Source organism: Mastomys coucha, unplaced genomic scaffold (assembly GCF_008632895.1).
Source record: "Mastomys coucha isolate ucsf_1 unplaced genomic scaffold, UCSF_Mcou_1 pScaffold22, whole genome shotgun sequence".
Lineage (NCBI taxonomy): Eukaryota > Metazoa > Chordata > Mammalia > Rodentia > Muridae > Mastomys > Mastomys coucha.
In genome coordinates this window covers 13899451-13918993 of record NW_022196905.1, presented here as the reverse complement: position 1 = coordinate 13918993, position 19543 = coordinate 13899451, and the positions used below count along the sequence as shown (strand labels likewise).

The 19543-nt window shown below is 38.3% G+C and overlaps 1 protein-coding gene across 2 annotated transcripts in view; it reads left to right on the top strand.

Moving 5' to 3' along the window:
* Ppp3r1 (protein phosphatase 3 regulatory subunit B, alpha) overlaps positions 1 to 18724 on the top strand; it is a 45656-nt gene extending 26932 nt beyond the window's left edge. For both annotated transcript variants that reach the window (XM_031342849.1, XM_031342850.1), the window contains exons 2-6: positions 5308 to 5347; positions 14006 to 14182; positions 15244 to 15303; positions 15690 to 15874; positions 17696 to 18724. In XM_031342849.1, coding sequence (XP_031198709.1) covers positions 5308 to 5347; positions 14006 to 14182; positions 15244 to 15303; positions 15690 to 15874; positions 17696 to 17743 — 510 coding nt within the window. In that variant the 3' untranslated portion in view covers positions 17744 to 18724. The remainder of the gene's footprint in view (positions 1 to 5307; positions 5348 to 14005; positions 14183 to 15243; positions 15304 to 15689; positions 15875 to 17695) is intronic.
* Positions 18725 to 19543: the final 819 nt, after the last annotated feature.

The window sequence follows — 19543 nt, the reverse complement described above, 5'->3', positions numbered from 1 at the left end:
AAAGTCCTGTATCATCATCATGAGAAGTGATTTTATATCTGAATCTTGCTTTTCTGGTGTGATGGTGAGTTCAAGACTTACAATGGTGGGAGTATTGGGTTCTGATGATGACAAATAACCTTGGTTTATGTTGCTCATATTCTTATGCTTGTCCCACATCATCTGATTATCTCTAGTGCTACCTGCCATTGCTAAGGACTGGAGCCTGTCCTTCCTGTGATCCTGGTTATGTCATAACTCCTCAGAGTCAAGTTGTCTCTGGGATCCTGTGATTCTGGGATCCTGTGACCCTGGGCTTTTTAGAGCACCTGGGAGTAGAGCTTCCTCTGGGTGTTTTGGGAATGACTGCAGAGTTTGTGCCTAAGGTTTGCTCAGGGCACTGGCCGGCCCAGACAGACTGGAAGCAACCCAAGCCACTGGGCTGGCAGAGTTCCTGTGTGCCTGGGTCCTGCTAGTCCCAGTTATTCCTGGTGTTGGGACAGATTTTATTTTGTCCTCCTCACCTCTTATCCTGGGTATGTTAGAGCTCCTGAGAGTGGAGCTTCCTCTGGGTTTTGTGAGACCAGAAGTAACCTGATCCGCTGGGCTGGTGGAGTTCCTGTGTGCCTGGTCTGGCTGGTCCCAGTTACTCCCGGTGTCGGGGCAGATGTTGCGTCCCCCTGTATTTACTCTTAACCTCTTCCTACTTAAACAGTTTCCTTAATTTGTTTATAATGCTATTATATGAATCCCAGTAATAGATGATATATTAATAAAACAAGAAAATATAGAATAATGTAGATTTGACACACTGTTCAAAACTCTACCATTGAACCATGTTCAATTGGATTAGACTTTTTTTTGTAATTGATTTTGTTTGTTTTGAAATAGTCTTTTGTCGGTGAGGCTGGCCTTGATCTCCTGATCTTCTGGGTTGGCCTTCCAATTGGGGGTATGCTGTGACTATAGACCCCACCCCACCCCTTTTTTCTTTTTCCCATTTAGTTTATTTGCAGTTGACAAATTTTTCTTTTTCAAATCTTTATATTTTGTATGTTACTCTTTCTGATGTTTTAGTTTTAATTTTACTTTATTGTGATTGTTTTGAGACAGGGTCCCACTATGTAGCTCTGGCTGTCCTGATAGTTGGTATATAAACCAGGCTGGACATAGACTTACAGAGATACACCTGCTTCTGCCTCCTAGTTGTTGACTTTAAAGGTGTATGCCATTATGCTGACTCCTTTTTAGTTTTTCCTAGGCGGGCTTAAACAACACGTTCAAGTGATGCTCTTGCCTCAGGATCCTGAGCACTGAGCCACAGACCAGGTTCCCTGCACACTGAGCCTGGGTTCATGTGGTGTTTGTTTGTTTTAATGAACTCTGCTTTAGGTTGGGTTGGTTACTGTGTATATGTTAATAATTTCAATTATCAAAGTTGGATCTCTACTGAAAGTCTTTTCTCTGAGCCTAGGTTCTGTAAGCTCTTGACAGAGACACAAAAACCAAGGCTATCCATAGGCAACTTACAACCTCAAAGTTATGTTTTGGGGGACAGTATTGAGAAGTTTACTATGATCAGACCTACTGTACTGCATATATGTGTACCATTTTCCTTTTTTCTTAGAAGTTGTACTGTTAAGGAGGGTTAATAGCGGACTCCTGTCTTTATGCAGAAAAAATATCCTAGAATATTAGTACATCAGTTTAATCAGATGTAAATTTCCATAGTAAAAGTTACACCCAGATGTAACCCAGTTACACCATGAAAGAAAAATCAAGTGTGCTAGGGATTAATCATAGTATAAAATCCTAAAGTATGAATAAATCAGTAAAATTAAGGACTTAAATGTAGTTCTCTTTCCAGAAAGAGTAAATCATTGATTCCTGGCCCTAGGATAGGAAAATGTGAAATGGTCAACGTGTTCTGAATGATGTGTACATATTAGAAGGAAGAGGAACCAACCCAATGAGTAGGAACAAATGCTTCCCAGTTTTGAAGTGGTTTAAGCATCAAATTAGATGTTATTGATAAGTGATTAGAGCTCAGTGCCCTAAAATTCATGAGTCTATGCCAAGAGTTGTGCATACCATGAATCCCAGCACTTGGCAGCATAGGCAGGGTTCAAAGCTAACCTGAACTACTGTGTGTTCCAGACCAGCTAGGACCATGTCTCAAGTAATAACAAACAAGTGACATTGAAAGAATCATAAGCTTAGAAAATTGAACATTTTTTAAATGCTTCTCAGCCATTCAAGATTTCTCTGTTTAGCTCTGTACCTCATTTTTAAAAATCGGATTATTTATTTGGGTTGTTGATGTCTGACTTCTTCAGTTCTTTATAAACTTTGGATATTAGCCCTCTGTAAGATGTAGGACTAATGAACATCCTTTCCCAATCTATAGGCTGCCATTTTGTCCTATTGACAGTAGCCTTACAGAAACTTTGCCGTTTCATTAGGTCCTATTTATCAATTGTTGATCTTAAGAGCGTGAGCCAGTGGTGTTCTGTTCAGGAAGTTTTCTCCTGGACCAATTCGTTCAAGAGTATTTCTCTTTTTCTCTTCTATGAGATTTAGTGTATCCAGTTTTCCTTATGTTGAGGTCCTTGATCCACTTAGACTTGAGTTTTGTGCAAGGTGATAAATATGGATCTATTTTCATTCTTCTACATATAGACATACAGTTAGACCATCACCATTTGTTGAAAATGGTTTCTTTTTTACATTGCATGGTTTTGGCTTCTTTATCAAAAATCAAGTATCCATAGGTGTGTGGCCTTATTTCTGGGTCTTCGATTAGATTCCTGATTTGCTTCTTTACTAATACCAAGACGTTTTTATCAATATTGCTCTGTAGTACAGTTTGAGATCAGGAATGGTGATTCCTCCAAAGTCCTTTTATTGTTCAGGATTGTTTTGGCTATCCTGGGCTTTTCGGTTTTCCACATGAAGTTAAAAATTGAACTTTCAAGATCTATAAAAAATTATATTGCAATTTTGGTAGGGATTACACTGAATCTGTAGCTTGCTTTTGGTAAAATGGCCATTTTCACTATGTTAATCCTACCTATTCATGAGCATGGAAGATCTTTCCAGATTTATCTTTTCATTTGTTTGGTTAGAATCACACCAATATTAGTTGTAGCTGTTGTGAAGGGTGTGGTTTCCCTAATTTCTTTCTCGGCCAATTATCATTTATATAAAGGAGGGCTACTGATTTCTTTGAGTTATTTTATATCCTGCCACTTGGGTGAAGTTTGAGCTGCCTTGTCTGCCGTCAGTGGGAGAGGATGTGCATAGCCTCCCAGAGACTTGATGTGCCAGGGTGGGTCCCCAGGTTGACAAAACCACCACCAACAGTAAAAGAGGACAAATCCTATAAAGACACCCCTACCCCCAGAAGAGACTGTCTCATATAATATAGGCTAGCCTTGAACTCACAAAATCAATGAGGATTGCTCATTCTTCCTTTATCACCTGACTCCTGGGTCACAGATGTGCATCACTGTGCCTGGTGTATTCTTGTTGGGACATATTTATGATATGTATTATAGGAGAATAGAATATATTATATGAATAGAGAATAGAATATAGTATATGAATAGAGAATATTATAGGAGAATAGAATACAGATTTACTTTATGAGTTTTTTAATATAAATTAGGTGGTAGGATATATGGTCTTTTCTGTGTGCCTTTTTGAAAAATGTTTTACTCAAATTATAATATGCTCTTTTCATTGTCAGACAATGAATTTTGTGCTGTTTTGCTGGATTTTTGTTTTGTTCCTCTAGAGTGCTTGCTTGTTTTGTTCTCCTCTTAGGTCACTTGGAATTAACTTACTGAGTTTAGGGTTGATTTTTAAAATCTTTCTCCAGGGTAAGCTCAGAACAGCCTTTTAATTCTTGGCTAATGCAGACTTTCTGAGTACTGTGCCCCAGTGCCTTGTGTTTTGAGGTCTGCACACGGCTCGTGCGTCACAGCCTTCCCAGCTCTGGTCCACTTACTAGTTCTGTCCTTGACTTTGGGGATGTCCTAATGCAACTGAAGCTGGAAAGAGCTCTCTATAGATTCCAGGTTGCTACAGATTGTAGGCCTCTATATCTTCCTTCTCTAAGGTGCTGTTCCCCACAAATACAACCTTCATGTACTTCTCAGTTCCCCAGGGACAGACCCCAGGCTCCTTTTTATATCAGTGATTGCAAGTCATTTCTGAAAAGACTGCTTCATGCAGCTTCCTGATGTACTGTTCTATATTAGTCACACAGTTAATGTAACATTACTCGTAGTTGGGAGATATTATCTGTTTTTTTTGTTGTTGTTGTTGGTGGTGGTGTTTTTTTTTTTTGGTTTGTGTTTTGATCAGTGTAATGATAATTCTTTGCTGGGCTTGGTGTATACATCTTTAGTACATGTTAAGCAGAGTCAGGCAGATTTTTATGAATTCAGTGCTGATCTGCTCTACATAGTAAGTTCTGTGCCAGACAGATGCATAGTAAGACTTGTCAAAAACACCAAATACTTGGTTTATCTTGAAAAACCAAGCAAATGATTTTATTTGAGGATCTCATCAAGTGATCTTGTAAATTTCTTGGTCATATTGTACAATGCTTGAATTCTACAGGCTTTCTTATGTAGGTTTAAAACTTGTTAGCTTTACGAAACCTAGGCCTGTATTTCTAGAATATGCTTTCCCTCCTCTAATGGGGAAAATAACAGTATGACTTCTTATATAAATATTTAGAAGCAAGTTTTCTATCGGGTTTATTAACATTCCTGTTAACATCTTAGGATTTTGAAAGTTCTGTTTTAGTGAATGAGTATACTTGGTAACAAGGATTCTCTTCTTAACAGTGCATATAGCACTCTCATGAAACTAAGCAGAAATGGTCAGAATGTTCTCTCTGAGCTTTTTACCAAAATAAGTTAGCCTGGTGTGTTGGCACAAACCTCTAAGGAGGCTAAGGCAGGAGACTCAGACATTCAAAGTCAACCTTACCTATACTGGGAGTGCAAGCCAGCCTGGGCTTTGAAACAGTGTCTCAACAAAGAAATAAACAAAACAAATAGCTCATCCATCAAGACAAGCATTACACTGCCAGTCTCTAATATGTGAGTTTTATGTGTAGCGTGTTTATGGTATTACAAATACTTGATTTGTTTCCTTAACTAGTTAAAAAGTAAGTATAGTTTATAATTCTGAACATAAATTTATGTTTAGAATGTATGGCTCATTTGCCTGTTTTGTCCGATAAAATAGTTGCTTAATATTCTAAAGATATTTAGGTGTATTTCATAACTAATTGATTCTTTCTTCCTTCCCCAGGGAAATGAGGCGAGTTACCCTTTGGAAATGTGCTCACACTGTAAGTTGAATATAATGACAACAAGCATTTGTTTTGGTTATGAATCTCTGGGGGGGCGGGCACACATCTCTATGATATGTCTTTGTTTTTGTATCAAGTGTGGCCTACATTTAAAATGGAGAAGGCCTACATTTAAAATGGAATACACACTCTTTAAGTTACTGAAGTAGGGAATATTTTAAAAGTAGATTATTAATATATACTCAATATTGTAGTTACAGATTAAACCCCCAAATCTATAAACTAAGAGGGTTCTTTTCAAAAGTGAATTTGTAATCATGATTTTTGTTTGTTCTGTTTTTTCTATTTGTTGATCCATGGATCTGGACTTTTTTGTTTTGTAATGTTAATAGCTATACCCAGAATTCCCCCAAATCATTGGGGAAATGAAGTTGCAAGGACATGAAAGCTGTGTTTTGTGGGCTAGAACTTGTCACATAACTGGGTCAGCTGCCATGTGGACTAGAGGGAGGAGAAATAGATGTGTGAAAGTTGTATTTTGCCATTTGAAATTCAAGATTTTTGGATATTGATGGAATGGGATAGGGTGACTCTCTGAAGACCAGCAGATTTCCAGAGTGAAAGTCAATTGTCAAAGACTTCTTCAGCTACTGTAAATGTTTCTTTATAAGCTTGGGGATAGCTTTTTGTTTTAATTGCATTTTACTTATCTCTACATATGGGTGCGGGGGGTTACATGTTTGCCACAGTGTCAGTGTAAATGTAGAGATCAGTAGCCAATTTGTGGGGATTGGTTTTTTCTTTGCACTATACAGGTCCATAGGATCCACTTGAGGTAGTTTATTAGGCAAGCACTTTTACTGGTGTGTTTTGTTTGTTGTTGTTTTGTTTTTGCCAGCCCCTTATTTGTCTGTTTATAAGACCTGTTCTTACAGTGTAGCCCTGGCTAGCCCGGAACTTTTAATGTAAATTGATCTGCTCTCCTTTGCTCCTAAAGTGCTGGGATTAAAAGCATCCATTAGTCAGTGTCCTATTGCTGTGAAGAGACACCAAAACCATAGCAACTCTTACCAAAAAAAAAAAAAGCATTTAATTGGGCTGGAGAAATGGCTCAGTGGTTAAGAGCACTGACTGCTCTTCCAAAGATCCTGAGTTCAAATCCCAGCAACCACATGTTGGCTCACAACCATCCGTAACAAGATCTGACTCCCTATTCAGGAGTGTCTGAAGACAGCTACAGTGTACTTACTTACAATAAATAAATTTTAAAAAAAAAGCATTTCATTGGGGCTGACTTAGAGTTTTAGAGTTTTCTAGTCTATTATCATGGCAGGAGCATGGAAGCATGTACTTCATGTGTGGATGTGTCTGCCTACATGTCAGAGGACCAGTTCAGGTAACCATTTTTCTCCTTCCATATATGTTCTAGGGATAGAACTAAGGCTTTTGTCTTTACCTGCCAAGTCATCTTTATTTCACCATCAGAAAGGGGGATTCCAAAAGAACTTATTTTTTAATGTTGCCTTTACATTTTATTGGTAAATACACATTTTGTATTTCTCTAAATTTTCTAGACCTGACTTAACTGCTAGATATCATGACAGTTCATTTAATCAAGAAAGTGCTTTAAAAGAAAGATATATATGGTTTCTTAGGTTGTGAATTTCTTATTTGAAATAGTTTTCTGTATGTCTTATTTTTGAACGTGCAGCCTTTTCTTTGGCATGCCTTTATTGTATTTAGTAAATTCCAGGATCCAGTACCCTCAGAAACATCTTAGTGTAGCAACTGGGACAGTTTTGATAAATTTCCCATGAATGCTGTTGCCCTTGGAGACATGGTTGTTTTGGTATACTTGGGATAAAAAGCCAACCCAAAGGCTTTGGGTATTCCTCATAAGATAATAGGGTGACAGTTATTGGGGAAGTCTGAGCATGCCTAAGCCTTCCTCACTGGAATTTTGAGTGTCTCTGCTTTCTCCTATTAGAGTGTATGCAGTTGAGGGATGTGTTTCTGGTCATGGCACCGTATATTCAGTCAGGTTTACCGGGCCATTCACAGCGGTCTTGAGAACAGGTAATACTCCAGCCAGAGCAGACTGACTTAGCCTACATCTAGGAATTTGTTGTATCTTAACATTCCTAATATCAGTATAATGTGTATTCACTTGGTTAGATCTATTAATACTTTTCTTTTGAACATAGCAAGTTTTTTGTTTTTGTTTTTTTAAGCCATAGTGGTTTTGGATCTAAAGTAGAGATATTTCCTCAAATAGAGTTCTTCTTAGAAGACTTAAGTACCTGACTTTTTAAATTCCTTACAAGTTCCATATAGTATCTTATATCTTGATTACTTGTCCAACTTCTTCCATGTTCCTTAACACATCTTACTTCCGACTTCACATCTTCTTTTTAAAGTGAATATTTTTAACCTACCAAGTCCATTTTAACACCCATATGTATGTAGGTGTTAGTTTATCACAGGGCCAGGGAGAATCTACCAGCCATTAACAGCTTCATCTAGGAGTGGGGCCTCACAAGGTGTGCGCCCCACCCTATGCTGGAACTTTGAACTGGCTTGATCTTGAAGTTGGATTTTTTTTTCTGAAATCCAAATTATGTTGAATAGTAAGAGAATTCTTTTGAGAGTGGAGAGAACTTTGAGTTGTGAACATTTAGCTAATATAAAAGGAGGTCATGCCTACCAGACATTTCAAAGCATGGTAACCAGGACAGCCTTGTATTCCCTTGAAAGCCGACTGGGTCTCTTCCCATCATTAAGTAAGCACACTGTTAAAAGATTTACATATAAGTAATCGTAAAGGAAGCAGAGTAGAAATGCAACCCCGAAAGTTTGGGGCTTTGTTTTTGACACAGGGAGTTGGCACATATTTTAGGTGAGTCATAGGAATGTACAAATTTATCCCCACTTGTGTGTAGAAACCCAAGGAAAACATGCATGAATCAGTTCTCAACCATGTATGTAGGTTCTCGGGATCAAACTTAAGGCTTGGCCGCAAACACCCTCATGACTGAGCCGGCTTGCCAGCCCAAACCTGAAATTTTATAACACAAAAAGTGGGTGGGAGTACTCAATAGGATGATCCTTGTCAGAGAAGTAAGAGGTCTTCTGGGTGCGGTGTCTTTTCTAATTGATTGTATAACCTGCTTTAGGCTCTCTTAGATTTTTGTCTCTCAGGAATTCCCATAGAAAGACTAACCAAGTACTTATAACATATGGTTTTTCCATTTATGCCCAGCTTCATAGGATGTCCATTAAGTTTTATTTTAATTTTATGTAACCTTGGCTAGCCTGGTACACACTATGCAGAACAGGCCAGGCTCCGACTCACAGAGATCACCGTACTTGATACCTGTTAGTTATTTTATGAGGATAGAACTGTGGCTTTACACATAGAAAAATTAATGGAAGAATTAGGCTTAAAGCTCCAGTTAGTTTTGAAAATTGATCTGAGCTATTGATTGATTTAGCTAGTAATCAAGAGATTTAAATTTAAAGATCATAGGCACAATGAAAATTCTATGTAATTAGAACAAATTTTGCAAATAAATTAGATATTTGTTCAATAAAATTATTCTGTAGTCACTGTGAAATTAGCAGGAATACACTAAGTAGGAGTAAGTATTTCTCTCTCTCTCTCTTTTTTTTTTTTTTGAGACAGGGTTTCTCTTTAGCCCTGGCTGTCCTGGAACTCACTCTGTAGACCAGGCTAGCCTTGAACTCAGAAATCCTCATTGGAGGCAGAGGCAGGTAGATCTCTTGAGTTCAAGGCCAGCTTAGGGTATGTACTGAGAATTTGTCTGAAAAACTGAAGAAGACAGTGACCCTTCATTTGTGCTGGAGAGATGGCTCAGCAGTTAAAAGCACATTATTGTTCTGTGGAAGACTGGAGTTGATGCCCACCATCCATTCATTTGTTGTTGGTTTTTTTTTGTTTGTTGTTTGTTTTGTTTTTCGAGACAGGGTTTCTCTGTATAGCCCTGGCTGTCCTGAAACTCACTCTGTAGACCAGGCTGGCCTCGAACTCAGAAATCCGCCTGCCTCTGCCTCCCAAGTGCTAGGATTAAAGGCGTGTGCCACCACCGCCTGATGCCCACCATCCAAACCAGGCAAGTCACGACTGCCTTTAATTCTAGGTCTAGGGGCTCTAACCCCTTACCTCTGACCTCCCAGGGCACTTTACACAAATGTACATGCACACTTACTCAGAGAGAAGGAAAAGGAGAGAGAGGTAAGACAAGATGTTACCAGTTTTTAAGTTAAAACCTTCATCTTAAAGTTGTTAAATACACCAAAGGAAGGACAGCAATAATTGACTCCATAAGACATAGTGTATAAGAGAAAGGAGGAGACCATGACAGAAACAGGACAGTAGTGATCTGAGCATGTTGGAGCCTTAAGTGAGAGCTTCCCTTTAAAACCTTAAGAGGAGCTTGATAGAGTGAGGGGGAGTGGAAAGGGAGGAGTAGAGGGAGAAGGGGACAGGGGACAAACCTAAGATGCCGAAGTGGGTCTCTGAATAATTTGGAGAAGCTGGAGGAGCTAGGGCCTGGTTAGGACCTTAAATGGGGGTTGCTGCTGCAGGGAGGTATGACCTGATCTCAGGCTGTGGGATTTGGCCTTCTGCTAGTGACTACTGTGTTTCACAAAAGTGAAGTCAAGATCACTCATTTATTATGTATTATTCTGCCAATCCAAACCTTTATGTTCTGTCTTAAATAACCCTTATTGCTGCATACATTAGTGCCTCTTTTTCATTTCTTTCTTTAGTCTCTAGTTAATTTGGTAATCAGCCTGCAAGCCTGTACTTTGATTAGGGTGGGATTAAACAACCAGTTTCTTAGAAGCAGAAGAAGAGAGTGAGGAAAAAGAAAACAAGGCCAGGTAGACTGAGGCAAAGCTGTATTGTATCACATGTAAATACACACATGACGTAGGCTAACAGCTACACCAGGAGATAAATAGAATTACATGAAATCAACAGTGTTAGAGTAAATTATCACAGGACACAATCTTATTAAAGTTGGTGTGCTCTGAGTCAGAACAAGGTAATAAAATTACAACCTAAACACTAGTACAAGCTGGAGATCAGAAGATGAAGTGTGTGTGCACTTGGGCTAGTATTTGTCTTGATTCAGGGGCTAATGGGTAGAGAGGGAAATGCCCTTGCAGATGGGCATTTCTTATTTCTAATAAAATCAGAGATCCCTAAAGTTCTTTCAAAGATCAAGGGTCCAAATCCAGTTGAGGACATTTCCAGCAGGGTTTTTGTTTGGGGAAAGAGTTGGCATCAGATCTCATCTCCCCGTAATCTCCCACAAAGACACTATAACACTGTCTTTGAGAATTTTTCTTTTCCTGGAGGTTCCTAGAGAAGAAGGGAAGAGAGAGTGATGAGGCAAAGCCAGAGAGCAGGCTGAGCAAAGCTGCGATCCTCAGAACTCACTCTCAGTTCCAGCAGTTCCTGGTCCTCAGTATTTCTTTCCTCCTGAGTTTTAACACTTGGCTAACAACACGAATTGCTTTTAAATTCATAATGTATTTCTTAGATTGCTTTTAAAAGTCCTATTAGACTGGCTGTTTTCCATTTTTCAATTGCCTACAGTTGAAACTTGTATGTAAAAAAGAAAACAAACTGTACAGGGATATCAGCTATTCCCGATTTCCCTAAATGCTTGCAACTTTCCAGGTAGAATGATACTTTAAAATATAAAATCAGCTACTAATTAGCTTTTGCTCAGCAAATGCTTCCTCTCCTGAAGTTTCGGTTCCCATTTTAGTCTTTTTTCCCTTGTTTCCTAAAAATTGTGGCCTTTTATGTAGCTGATGGGATTTGTTTGGATTAGGTTTCTGTGCTGCTGTAGTAGTTTCCTTGCTTCTACCCTGGGATATTTTGATCTTCCATGCTGTATTGAAAGTTTTATCTCATAATTTAGGATATCATGAGACAGCCCAGTACTCTAAGATTGCCTGTGTGTCTTCCTGGCACACATGAAGGTTTTTTTACAATTTAGGAGGGAAATATATTGTTTCGGGGCTTCCCTTTGAGGCCGTTCAATGTCTTAAGAAGTTCCCCTTGACACCTACCCTATAGGACTAGAGAAATACGTCACTTCAGTGTTTTGGTTAGCTGCTCAGAGAATTTCTATACTAAAAGTAGCCAAGTCATAGGAAACTGAAGAGACAAACAAATGCTAAGCTAGAGAAGTAGGAGAAGACAATGATGGCAAACTAGGGCTATGACAGACTCTCAAATGAGTATCGTGTTAAAACAAACAAAAAATCCAACAACCCTGTTTAGAACAACACAGGGGAGTGTTGACCATAGAGGAAGAAGTCCAGGCCACAGAGAGAACTCCTCTCTTACCTTCGAAGGCAGCGGGACAGCTGGGTGCATGGTGTTTGGTGCTGACTAGTGAGTGACTTCCTGCAGGTAGATAATCCTTTGAATCAGAAGTTGGGTTGCAAAAATACTTATGTAGGAGTGGTTGGTGGTGATGCATAACTTTAGTCCCAGCACTTGGGAGGCAAGAGGCAGGTGGCTCTCTGAGTTTGGAACCAACCTGGCCTACAAAGTAAGTTCTAGAGTAGCCAGGAATACACATAGAAACCCTGTTTTTTGTCTTTTGGGGGTTCTTATTTATGTTGTTTGGGGGGTGTGAATGGGACAGAAACAAGCCCTTCTTTATATCTTCCTCCCTCCCTCCATATATGTATGTAAATCATAGCTCTGACTCCAATGGGAATATAGTTTATTCTCTATTCTCTATACAAACACAACAGACTAGTTCAGGAACAGAGGATTAGGTTATACCGAGTACTATTAAATTCTTTTCTTCATAGTTGCAAAGCAAAAGAAAGTTAGAAAATTAATGTATTTATAAGGATCTGTGGTAGATGGGTTACAGTAAAATAGGGGAACCATTGCTGTAGGTCTCAGATGCTATCTGTTGACATCTCTAGCTTTTGGGTTACTAGAAGCCAATGGTCTGCTGAGTTAAAAATGCCCCAAACCTGATCATCAGTAAGGTGTTAGGTCAGGGATAGATGTTAAGTGATTATTAAGGAAACTTAAGGTCTAAGTTAATTTAGACTGTATCTGGAATGTACAAAAAGTATATAATCATGAAGTTTTAATCAGTCAGTTCCTTTTAAGAAATCTTTAGCATAAGTGTAGCATTTGTTTAGGTCACTTCAGTTCACCAAAATTTACATTTAATAGGTAAGCTATTTAAAACAAAAAAAAATCTACACTCAGGAGGCAGAGCCAAGCAGATCTCTGAGCTTAAGGCTACATAGTGAAACCTTGTCTCAGAAGAACATCTTTCTTCTTTGAAAGAAACTTTAATGTTTTCATATCTATTCTTTTAAAAGGTGGCAAAAGTACATGCCCACAGTTTGTTGAAACATTGAGAAGCTCAATAGATTGAAGATTTTCTTAAATTTTTTAAAGGCAGAATGGGATCTTTGAAAGGTAGTATCACATGGGGAAATACATGCTTCAGTACTTATGCAAAGTAATGATCTTTGACTGTGCTAAATACTGAAAGGTAGTACAGGATTGAGTTTAGTGTTTCACAGAGCGATCTGCATGGTTGGTAGATTTGTAAAACTAGCATTTCCGAAAGTGAAATCCTGTGTTACCTTGCAGCGTACTTCATCCACCGGGGCAATAGGAGGCAGTGCTTGCATGCCCGCTCCTGTGGAGATGGTAGTCACGCTCCCTTGCTCAGTACATTAAGAGAACTACATTTCCTGTTTAACTTTTCAAGTTTGTGTTCTCTGATCTTCAGACACATTTTCTATTTTGTCCTCCACCCCTAGGCACTGTTTATGGTTTTACTTTCCAAGCTGGCTTTAAATATTCTAGGTAATTTGGGTAGATGCCATGCTTTTGAAATGAGAGTTTTCTGTCTTCCCCTAGAAAAGTAGTATATATATATCAACACACACTCTGTTACTACTCTGGAGAATGCTAAATAATACAGTATGCTGTAGTTCCCAGCTGCCGTTGTGAGCACCCTGTTCTGCAGTGTGCTCTGTTACAGGGGTCTTGGGCATAATTTACCAGATTACATGATATGTTCCACTATTTATCATAAAACAAGCTTGGAGAGTTAGGTGATTTTATGCAGCTATGCACTAATGTATATATGTTCTGAGCAATTTTTAAGGTACATGAGGCTAATCTGTGTTGACTGCTAGATTTGTTGTGCGGTGTATATTCCCATGGGTTGGTTGGGGTTTTATCCCATCTGTGAGTCCTAGAGCATCAGTACTGTGACAAATCTCTACAAACCCATAGATTTGCATGTTTTCCTGACATTACTCTACCCGTTTTGCGTTACAGAATACGTCAGTGCCATCCTGTGGTTGTGTGGTCTGTACATTAGTACCATAGATAATTTTTGCAATATCCATTAGAATATGTTTTTATATTTTAAATGTACACTTTAAAGAAGATGTAAATAAAGGTGCCATGGGGCAGAGGACACAGTGCCTATGTCACCATCTCCATGATCAGTTTGGTAAAGCAGTATCACCCTGGGAGTCATTGGCTGCCTAGCATGCCATTGATAACACAATGGGAGGACCAAACAGAAATGCAGCGGACTTTGTAGCTTCTTAGATCAAATTGAAAATTAAAGTTTTGCTACTTTCTTTGTTTGCTTTTAGTCGATGCTGATGAAATTAAAAGGCTAGGAAAGAGATTCAAGAAGCTTGATTTGGACAATTCTGGTTCTTTGAGCGTGGAAGAGTTCATGTCTCTGCCTGAGTTACAACAGAATCCTTTAGTACAGCGGGTAATAGATATATTCGACACAGATGGGAATGGAGAAGTAGACTTCAAAGGTAATAGCCATTTTGTTTTTAAAGTTAGTCTTGCAGCACTTCATGAGAATAAAACTAGAATTTTTTAAAGTGTCTCTATTGTTGGTGATCTTATAAAAAGATTATCCTAAAACTTGAAAATCTGTGTTACCTAGATGTTAATTACTCTTTACTTTTGCTTCATAAGTTATCAGGGAATCTATTATAGTGTAATCTACCACTAAAGGAACACTGACTATTTCCTCCTTTTAAAAATTACTCTTCCTCAAGGACAGCTTCACAATATTAAAAGCTGCACTGTTCATGTTTCTTTACATTCCTCTTAAAGACTGAGTGAGACCTGTACTGCTCAGTCTTGGTAGCCCATGCCTGCTTTATTTTAGCCAGACACCAAGGAATCTTTTGTGCCAACCAAGTATTGATTAATTTGTATATCATTTTACATTTGGTCTTATACTTCTAAATAATGTGTAACTAGTGTTTTGATATTCTTGGTTTTTTGTTTTATGAATTATTGTTTGCCAGTTAGTAAATAATTTCTCAAAAAGTTTCCAACAGTGTATTTACATGATTTGGAAGTTTGGAATGGAAACAAAATGATTTTTGTTTTGGTTAAAATAATGTACAGTCTTATCATAGTCTAAAAACATTGGTTAAATAAATATCCTTAAAGAATGTTTTTGAGTGTTAATGGCTTACAGGACTTAAAACTTAAATTCAAATTGGTTAATCTTGACAACTCAAATAAAATTAAAAGTTCAAATAAATAAAATGAAATCTTGTGTTTGGAGCCTTAAAAATTGACAATATTGGGGGCTAGAGAGATGGCTGGTAAGAGCATTGATTTTCTTTGAGAGGTTCTGAGTTCAGTTCCCAGCAACCACATGGTGGCTCCCAACCATCTGTAATGGAATCCGATGAGCTACAGTGTGCTCATAAACATAAAATTAAAAAAAATTTAAAAATTGACATTATTGATTTCTCAGTACTACTTTTTAATATTTTGTATAAGAAATAGCCTTCTGACTGTTGCTTTAATAAAAATTACAAGTTGTGATTTGTAAACATTTTCAACTTTTTAGAATTCATTGAAGGAGTCTCTCAGTTCAGTGTCAAAGGCGATAAGGAACAGAAGTTGAGGTGTAAGTATTTTCCTTCTTAAACTGCTGTTCCACATTGTATTTTAGACTTCCAAAAACATTTTAAGACTTTTTAGTCATAATAGAAGTAATTTGTGATGTTTGTGGCTAGTATATTTGAATAATATGCCATCTTTAGTGTGGTATAGTGGGAAAGCGGATGTTTCAGAGACCAGGCAAAGCACATGCTGGAGGCTATACTAGTTATTTGGCCTAGGTAGTCTTCGCTCCATAGCTCAACCTTGTAATCAATTGTTAAGGCAAACTGTGCCTGTAGCATCTATATTTTAAAAAGTGCTATCTTCATACTCTGGTAATGCTATTTTCATTTGAAGTATTTGTTTGCCTTTTAATTGCAATGACTTTCCTTTTTCCCCTTTTTCCCCTAGTTGCTTTCCGTATCTATGACATGGATAAAGATGGCTATATTTCCAATGGAGAACTCTTCCAGGTGTTGAAGATGATGGTGGGCAACAATCTGAAAGATACACAATTACAGCAGATTGTAGACAAAACCATAATAAATGCAGATAAGGATGGAGATGGAAGAATATCCTTTGAGGAATTCTGTGCTGTAAGTGAATAGGCTGGTTTGTCTATTAACTTTTAACATACTTTAAGGACAGTTTATTAGATAGTTCTATAAGCATATTTTGCTTTGAAAGTCTTTTAAGTTTTATCTGATTGCCCCACATTCCTACGTGCTGATAATTAAAAGGTGCTATTCTCAAGAATTAGTATACATAAACAGTCTGATAACATGCTACAGGAATGGCACCAGCAATTGTGGGTGAATGTGAACATCTGTCTGTATATGTGGAGGCTGGAGGTGAACATCAGCTTTCTGCCTCATATGCAGGTAATTATTTCAAATTATTCTCCCACAGAACCTAAAGCTCACTCTTTCTGCTATACTAGCTTGCCAGCAAGCCCCATGGACCTCATGACTGTCTCATCAGTGCTGGCTATCCACATAGATGCTGCCACACCCAGCTTTTTTATATGAATTCTAACTTAGGTCCTCATACTTGCCAACATAGCTGTCTCCTCACAGGACCAGTACTTAGTTGCTGGTAGTTCCTAGAAATTACAAGTGAGGACATGCTTTAAGGTTTGCTTAAAAGTATACCTATTGCGCTGATGATAAAGTCTTGGAGAGCATTTGCCTACCACCGTGCACGAGGCCCTGGGTCAGTGCACACCCAGTACTGCAAGTACCAACAACAAAAAACCAGAACAGTTTGAAAATGCTTTGGTGATAGGGCTAGAGAGATGGCTCAGTGGTGAAGAGCACTGGCTGCACGTCTGGAAGAGATGCTCTTCCAGAGGAGAAGATCTAGGTTCAGTTCCCAGCACCCACATGGAAGCTCACACTTACCTATAACTACAGTTCAGGGCTTCTGACACCCTTACACATGCAACCAAAACAACAGTGAACATAAAATAAAAATAAATTACATATTAAGAAAATGCTTCTGTGAAAAAGAGCCCCGTGTTCATGAATTTTATCTGGCAATGCCAGAAACTTTGTCATGGGGACAGTAGAAATAGTCTTCTAGAGTAAAGGCAACGAAATACATTTTTGAGAATTTTGTTAGTCATCAGTACATACTTAACCTAGGAAGGACTTTCACTCGTTTTAAATTTAAATCTCACAAAGAGCAACTGGCAATGGCTCAGTGGATGAAAGTGCTGGCTGACAAGCCTGCTAACCTGACCTTGCTTACCTCTGCGGTGGGAGAACCAACCCTCTCAAGTCCTTTGACCTTCCTGAGTTTTGGTGAGGGGAGGAGAGTTACACATACACAGAAAGAAACAAGTGTAAGTTATACAACAGACCAGTGTGATAGTTGTACAACCCACAGTAGGCTGGGCCCTTCCACATCAATCATCAGTCTTGCCCACGGGCTGACATTTTCTCAGTTGAGGTTACTCTACTGTGATGACTCTAGCTTCTGTCAAATTGATAAAGACCTAATCAGTACTGTCTGTGATTGGAATAAAATGTGTTTAAACTAAGTTTCTTGTTGGAGTAAAATAACAGAAGTAACTCAAGAGTAGAATTTACTCATACTTACAGTTCAAGACTAGAATCTGCCATGGTGGGGAAGGTAGGATGGCAGGGACTGATTCAGCTTTGGAGGAATACTGCTAACTAGTTTTTCCATGGCTTGCCCCCACCTGCTCAACCATTCTCAATGGGTTGGGCCATCTCACATCAATCATTACTCAAAAGTGCTCCACAGACTGACCTATGGCCAATCTGATAGAGGAATTTTCTCATTAAGGTTCTTATTCCCAGGTGATTCTTGCCTGATTCAAGTTGACCAAAAAAAGGGGTGGGGTGGGGGGATGCCTGATTTACTTACTAAAAACCCATTCCTATCTGTTGCAGGTTGTAGGTGGCCTAGATATCCACAAAAAGATGGTGGTGGATGTGTGACTCTTTGGAGAATACCACCCAACACTTTTACTTTCTTCTCCATCTCTGAAGATCTGCTCAAGACGTCCAGCAATGCTCTCTGTGTATTTAAATGGAAGTATTTTTCTCTGTGAAGCCACATTTTCCAACATGAGCCTCATGAAGCCAACTAAGTGTTATTGAACTCCTACTCTCTCAATAACTCAGTGTAGCACTTTAAAGTTTGAAGGACAGCAGCATGAAAGAGCATATCAGTATGGTGGAGAAAGGGAAGGGGTTGGCTCTTTAATTTATTTTTCTTCATCTTTTATAACAAGAAAGTATCTATATATACATATGTAAATATTTATATATAGATATATGTAGCTTTCTATATATTTAGTAGGTTGGCTTTAATTTAATATACTTGATTCAGAAGCAAAATGTTAGAGTACAAAAGTGCCAAGCAGAACATAAACCATCCTTACTTTTATTTCACACAGTTTTATATGTAGATAGAAGATTGTACAATTTGCGCCAGGTATTAGGCCAGCTATTTTCCTTTCTCTGTGCTTTCTCCTTTGAGAGATGATAAAGCATTTGTTAATGCCCTATTATTTACCTTAATTACACTTTTGTAACGAGTCTGTAACTTTATTTATATCTCTGAGTATCTTTCCAGGGGCTATGTCTCATTGCCGAGCAGCGTTTAATCCATTTCTGTTGGAGGTCTAGTTCAGTGCTGCTGCCAAGAGTGGATTCTTGTGTCCATAGAACTGCATTTACTATGGCTGCTTCAGGCTGATAGTTCTTAAGTAGTTGCTGTTATTTTTATTAAGTGTCCCTGAGAAAATGTAATTAGCAGTTGTGATTTTATAAAGGTCCAAAGTTTTCTGAGGCAGTCATGACTTTTAATGTATTATTTAGTGAGTAAAACCCAAAGTAATCATGGCTTAAAATATCCTTGTTTCATTATACACAAGGAAATAGTTGTCACTAAACTGTAAATCATGGATTCATTTTCCTTCTGCATTTCAAAAGACAGTTAACCTAAAAAAAAAAAAAACAACTGATACTTAATGAGCACATATATAAAATTCCATTTGTGGTTAAAATGGGGGAATATCTTGCTAATCCATATGCCACAGGAGAGCAGATTTTGTCCACATTTACATTTTTAAAATTTCTATGCCAGAAGGCAAGATAGCACATGATGGATTTTTGTTGTTTTGCCTGCACAACTAGTGATGGATGATGATTTAATAGATTTGTGTGACATAAAAGTACATCGTGTTCTACCACTTGACATTATCCCTTCCCTTTTCTGCAAAGGTACTATTGACTAGAAGAAAGACATTCTGGATAGTTTTATATGGCAGTCTTCCCTATACAGTTTTTCTATATAAATTGGTTTTATAATCATGAATGGTAAAGGGTGGGTTGAATCAAGGTGAGAGAATATTAAATTGAGTCCACCTGCCTGCCACCGCTGTCCCTTCAACTGAGTGCTGCACATCATGGGCTCTGTCTGTGAGAGAAAAATCCCGGTGCTTGGTGTCTTTGCATGACATGGAGTTTTGCATGTAGATCAATTTAAAATGTACCTCTTGTTTACATAATTTGCATAATTTAAAAAGATGATGTTGCCAAACTTTGGAAATGTTAATACTCAAAATGAAAATCTCCACTCCATGTAACTACTTTCTCCCTCTGGATGAGTACATGGCTTGCAATCCCAGCCAGTGGTTTGATCTGTCCCAGTGTCAACTGCCATGTGCTCTGCTTCAAGAGGGAACTAGTCTTTTGTGAATTTTTTTGTACATAATTATTTGTTACAAATAT